We start from the raw sequence: 6,000 nt of genomic DNA, 5'->3' as shown, positions 1-6,000 counted from the left end.
CTCACCTCAGCCTCTCAAGGAAAAACCACCTCCTCTGAGCCTCAGTTTCATCTAGAAAGTGTGTGGGGGGGGGAATAATAATGTCTAAGCTGCTTACCTCTTGATGTGAAGACTAACACACAATAACGGATACGAAAGCATTTTGCACACTGTAAAGGCCCATCTGACTATTCTCATTCTTATTTCTATTACTCGAAAGGAAGAAAAGACACTCATCCAAGGACTTAGAAAACATAGGCGCCATTTATTTCGCTTTATAAACTTTTGTTAAAACACATAAGAGTAAGAAATGTTTTTTGCTTCTTTGCCCCATTAGGCAGCAGTGACGGGAGCTCAGGGGTCAGCAGAGGACCTAATGACATTCACACCTACAGGTAGAGGCTGACGGGATGCAGACCACTTCCAGAATTGCTTGACGTGAATTTCACAATTCATCCCAATCAGGGCAAATCACAGAGCAATTTGGCAGAAGTAATTGGGTTGGTCATCACAAGAAATCTAGGAGCATCCATTTCCAACCCTCCTTCTCCTCCGTCCACTCCCAGAAAAGCCACGTAGATTCTGGAAGCTTCTGAGAGCCGCCTAGAGAGGGGGTTGTCTCAGTGGAGGAATTTTAGGGCTTGTGCTTTTCAAGTCCATCAGATTTTATGTTTTAGGATCTCAACTCAGGTAGCAAAACAAAACAAAAAAAGATTTTCCAATGTGGTGTTCTCAGTTTAGAATCAGAAAAGTCAACTTCTCTTCATTTTGTTTCCTGCATTGCAACAAAATGATTAAAGTGGAATGGATGTCCTCCATGAAGGGTTGATTTGGGCAGAGGACTGACCCCCTGACCCAGAAGATTGCTATTGTTAAAGACACTGTTACCCTACTCCACCCCATGGGAAATTCTTATCTCAACACTGCTCCCATGACAGAGGCCTGAACGACACTGGGGCACGGAGTAGCAAAGATTGGGAAGGACCATGAGGACCAATTCCAGCTTGCCTACCTTGCTCCAGACCAGTTTGAGGCCCCTGGCTGGGATTTCTGGGGAACTGGAATGAGGTGTGGCTGAGGAAGGCTTGAGAGCTCTGAACAGGGGACAGTCTCTCCTGGGACTGGACTTGGCTTGGTGCGGTGGGAAGGCCCATCCTGACAGCACTGGAGATTTAGAGATTTCTCTTAGTCATACTGCCCAAATACCCTTCATGCCTCTTTGGTGAAAAAGAACACTCACCAATGATGGAATTTGGGGGCACTGGGGTGCTGCCCCCATCCACTCAGCAGGGTCAGCCCTGCATAGGAGGGGTAACCGGTCTAACTGTTCACCCTCCTATGTAGCACAGCTCTAGTCTCAGGACACATCCCTTTAATTCACACTGGCAAGTGGCATTTTCCAGAATTTCCCCAAAGCCACCAAGATTCTGCTTGGATGAGATGCTGGCTGTTCCATCCTGGGGTTTAATGGTTCCAGAATGTACTTTGAGTGTTCTCCCCAGAGCAGGTCTCAAACTTAGGCCTTCTTACCTCTCTCCTGCCCTCCCCCCCAAACTGTCCCACCCCAGAATGCCAGGCCACACTGGTGTGTCTCCCATGAACCAGACCCCTGATGCCCCTTCCCACAGACTTGGGGAGTAAAGAGAGAAAGGGGGTCCAAGGACTAGGAATTCTCCTTGTTTATCAGCACACAGGATTCTGGACCCTAACTGGACTTCAGCGCATCCTCAGGCCAATCTTTGTCCTAGGTGTGGGCAGGGCTCCTGAGAAGAATGAGGCTTTGGCTTCTGAGGTTGGTGAAGGGGGCGAGAAGTCCCTCAGCTTGATCACAGTGAGGACAGAGGGGTCCTTTCAGAGAAGATGTTCAGCCACCATGGTTAAGAGCTCTTGTTCTGATCCAGACAGACCTGGGATCAAGTCCTGACTTGGTCACTTACTACCTGTGTGACCTCCAGAAAAATCACTTAACCTCTTAGGTCTCAATTTCATCTTCTGTAACAAGCTTGGGGTAATAGGGAGGATGAAAGGAGATGACGCATGTCAAGTGCCTTAAGATAGTGCCGGGAATAAGGAAGAGCTTGAGACAGGCCCCGGGGGATAATTCTTCCTTGATGTCACTCCGACCTGAGGATTCTTCCACCCATCTTCTCCATGTCTAAGCCTCATCACTCTCACCTGGATTGCATCACTGGCCCCCATCTGATCTCCCTGCTCTCCCCCAACCTTCCAACCTCTGTCGCAATGCTGGCTTCAGCTTCTGAGGCTCGGCTCACTGCAAATCCCTCCTCTGCTTCTCACAGCCTTGGAGCCCAAATCTCAATGCCTCAGCTTGGCATTCAAGGCTCCCATGCTGCCCAGCGTGCCCACTCTGCTCCAGAAAACCCTGTCTTTCATCACCTCGCTCCTACACCCTTATTCTGACCTCTACACCTTGCCCAGGCTGTTTGCCCTCCTTGGCATGTCCTGTCTCACCTGCTCCACCAGTTGGAATCCAACCCATCCCTAAAGGCCTGGCGCATAGTCTGCCCCTTTCTGGATGCTTTCTCTGACCATGGCAGCTCCCTCCAAGCCCCTGCTGTCCACCTTGGATTGTTCTTGCATTGTTGAAGCCCTGCAGCTGCGTGAACTCCAACCTAAGGTCCCACCAAGGGTCCCTGAAGGGTTCCACCCCAGTCCCCAAAGAAGGGAAGAGCTGTGTGTCTTCCTTCTCAACAGTCAGTGCTTCAAAAATGTCCCTGGGATGACTGGGGGAATCGTTTCCAAGTCTTCCTCAGCCTCTGGGAGGCGGCTGTGGAGAAACTAGGACGGCTGAGCAAGGTGACAGGGGTGGGAGGAGAGGAGCACTGGAGGTCGGGGCAGCAGAACAGGGAGGGGTGAGGTGCCAAGATCTGACCCAGCCTTAAAGGGCTCTGCGTCTGGACACTGTGACAGCACTAGGAGAGAAGAAGTACTGGTCTGAGGGGAAGGGAGCTATGTTTAAGCAAGGTCCCACGTCGTCTCCAGGCAGCTGTCCTTTGGGGGTGAAGAAGTTGGGGGTAGATATGGAGGAAGGGGAAGGCAGTGGCTTCGGCAAGAGAAAGGTTGTCCAAGGCAGCAGAGGATTTTCCACCGGGGGTCTCTCCAAGTCAAAGCCCCGTCATCCAGAGCAGGGGATGCAGGGCGGCAATGGGATGCGACCCGCAGCCCAAGTTCTTGGGTTCTTTGCTATTTCCGTTCCTGCTCTGGGACTGCCCTGTTGTCACAGCTTCCTTCATTGGGACAAGTGACCACTGGGGCTCTCTGAGGGGGCTGGGGGCCCAGCAGAATCCCCGACCCCCAGCAGCTTGCTAGATGACTTCCTGCTTGGTGATGGTCGGCTGGGGAATGGCGGAGGGGGGCTTCACAATTGTGGTGATGGCTCCTGGCAAGAGCTTGTAGGGCTCAGACCCTGAGCCACCTGGCGGTGAGGGCTGTGGAGTCTCAGGGGTGGCTGGAGGGACAGAGAGACACACAGGAGTTGCTCAGAATTCCAGCCCCTTGGGGAGTAAACAAAGAGCCCTGGGGAAGCTCTTCCCCCTCTCTGAGACTTAGTTTCCTCTTCTATAAAATGAGAGCATTAAACTAGATGATGTCTAAGGTCTCTTACAGCTCAAACCTTCTGAGTCCTCAATCCTAAAGTCTAAGTTCCATGAGGTCTGGAAGGCTGCGGCTGGGCCAGGTTCTGTGGTTAGAGCCTTGTGCTCAGGTCCTATCAACTACCCCTCCTCCACTATTTGACGTGGAGATTGGGCGGCTTCTCCCAAACCAGAGTCCAAGTCTGACTCTCCCCAGTGATAACGGGACATGTGTCAGGAATACCCTTTCTTGGAGAGAAAGAGCAGCAGTTGATGAGACCCAAGAGTCTAGCTAACTGGCTCAAAAAATACCATTTCTTCCATATTTAAGAAGACAAGTAATGGAAACTCATCGGTCCCATTTCCACCACAGGTTTGGAAGGTAATTTTGACTATGACCCACTTAGCCAACTTTATTCAATGGCCACCTTTCCCAAAGAATAATCTGAATGAAATGCAATCTTATTTCGGTGGACCATCTCATCCCAATCATAATCTTACCCTTTGAAGAACTTTGCCCAATGACAAACATTCTTGTGAGATTTCACCTCAGAGGACAGTCTAGCCCATGCACATCCCCACCCAACGAATAGTCTCACCCAATCGTCTAATGGATAGTCTTACCCAGTGGGCAGCTTACTGCAACGACCAATTTTACCCAATGGACAACATCACCTAATGGAATTCTCACCCCAATGGACATCTTCACCCAGTGGGCGACCTCTTCCAGAGGACTGCCTCATCCCAAGGACAGCCTCATTCAGAGGAGGCTGTCAATCACCTCATTGAATAAACAGCCTTAACAAATGGACAGTCTCACCCCTCATTCCCTACCCTGGAGCACAGAGAACTGTGGTATCCCAGTTCCCATCTTCCAGACCCAACCTTCTCTTCACTCCCCTCTTAGGCCCCAACCTCACCCCTTCCTCCGTAGAGCCCACGTTGCCCACCTGCCTGCCCCCTAGGTCGGGGCCACTCACACATCTGTCCATTGCTGAGGTGAGAGGGCATTGTGTTGGCAACAATGACATTGGTGCCCATGTGTTCCTGCATCAGGTGAGGGTGCAGGGGGTGATGGGCATGAGGTGCATCACTGGAGGACCCTGCAGGTAGAGAGGGGACTCAGTCAGGATGGAGAGTTTGGAATAAGGACCATGGGGTCTTAGGGGACCATCTTCCTCAGGTGTGCCCAATCAAACTGCCCACGCAATATTGACAGTACCCATTGGGTACCTATTCCTAGGTTAGTAAACTGGGCTTACCATTCCTATCCATAGGCTTCATGAGGGTATTGAGAGGACCCAACAAACTAAGAGAACAAAAGTGATTTGAAAGAAACAAGGTACATATAAGGAAGCTCTGAGATCATTTAAATATTATAATGAGTAGTATATTGAGTGCATGTTAATATAATGGATTTAACCAATGGCTCTCAAAGCTCCTTGGCACACAAATCCTTCAACCATTTGGATGCAACTCACCTTTCAGTCTCGTCCCCGACATGGCAGCTTCAGCCAAATAGACCTACTTATATCATCTACTTTTCCTGTACTTCCCTCTCTCTATACTTCTGCTCGTGTGTTGCTTCCACTGGAGATGGCTTCTCTACCCTTCCCAGGTCCACAAGTCCAAATTCTGGCTCAGCTATTTCCTCCATCGGGAAGCCTCTCCTGATTCTCCCCACTCCAGTAAGAAGTAAACTTCTCCTTCCTGGTAATTGCCGTCGTAATTTATCTGTACCCCATCTTTTGGGAATAACCACTTGTGTCTGTGAGCATCACACTTACAGGCATATTTTTCTTCTCTTTTTGAGGGGCTAGCAATGTGTCTGGAGCACAGTCACTGCTTCAAAAAATGTGTCAGAGAGTGATAGTACCATATAGGATGTGGTTTCATAATAGGCCATGGTCACTAATATGAAGATGATGGAATCTTAGGGCTTGCCAGAAGCCTCTAAAGTACACCTGTTTCCATAATAGCTATCAATTATTGAGTACCTATTGTGTGTCAGATACTGTTTTATAGCACTTTTCATGTTTGACATGATTTAACCTTCACAACACTTCTATAGGGTGGGTACCATTATTATCCCAGTCTACAGATGAGATTACAGGGCCCAGAGAGACTAATTATTTTACCCAAGTTTACCTGCTAACAGAGCACAAGCTCCTTCCTGGTCCTGACCTCAATGACACCGGATTCATAATAACTCCATATTCATAGGGTCGAAGTGAGAATGAAATGAGTTACCATGTGACAGTGGTTCTCAACTGGGGATGATTTGGGCCCTTCTGGGGGACATTCGACAACATCTGAAGACACTTTTGGTTGTCACCACTGAAGAAGTGCTACTGGCATCCCGTGGTTAGAGGCCAGGGATATGGGTAAAGAACGCACACAAAAGCCCCCACAACAAAGAATTATCCAG

General features: G+C 49.5%; 1 protein-coding gene across 7 annotated transcripts in view; it reads right to left on the bottom strand.

Annotated features, from left to right (window-relative positions):
• Positions 1-224: 224 nt before the first annotated feature.
• Positions 225-6,000, bottom strand: part of HNF4A (hepatocyte nuclear factor 4 alpha) — a 63,604-nt gene continuing 57,828 nt past the window's right edge. For 5 of the 7 annotated variants that reach the window (XM_070485973.1, XM_070485975.1, XM_070485974.1 and 2 more), the window contains exons 9-10: positions 4,523-4,675; positions 225-3,448 (exon numbers count right to left, since the gene is read on the bottom strand). In XM_070485973.1, coding sequence (XP_070342074.1) covers positions 3,306-3,448; positions 4,523-4,675 — 296 coding nt within the window. In that variant the 3' untranslated portion in view covers positions 225-3,305. The remainder of the gene's footprint in view (positions 3,449-4,522; positions 4,676-6,000) is intronic. The other 2 variants (XM_070485971.1, XM_014845918.3) reach the window with 1 other exon arrangement.

The sequence above is a fragment of the Equus asinus genome, chromosome 15 (assembly GCF_041296235.1).
Source record: "Equus asinus isolate D_3611 breed Donkey chromosome 15, EquAss-T2T_v2, whole genome shotgun sequence".
NCBI classification, from domain to species: Eukaryota; Metazoa; Chordata; class Mammalia; order Perissodactyla; family Equidae; genus Equus; species Equus asinus.
The sequence above is the reverse complement of the archived record's forward strand: the minus strand, read 5'-3'. Positions and strand labels throughout refer to the sequence as shown.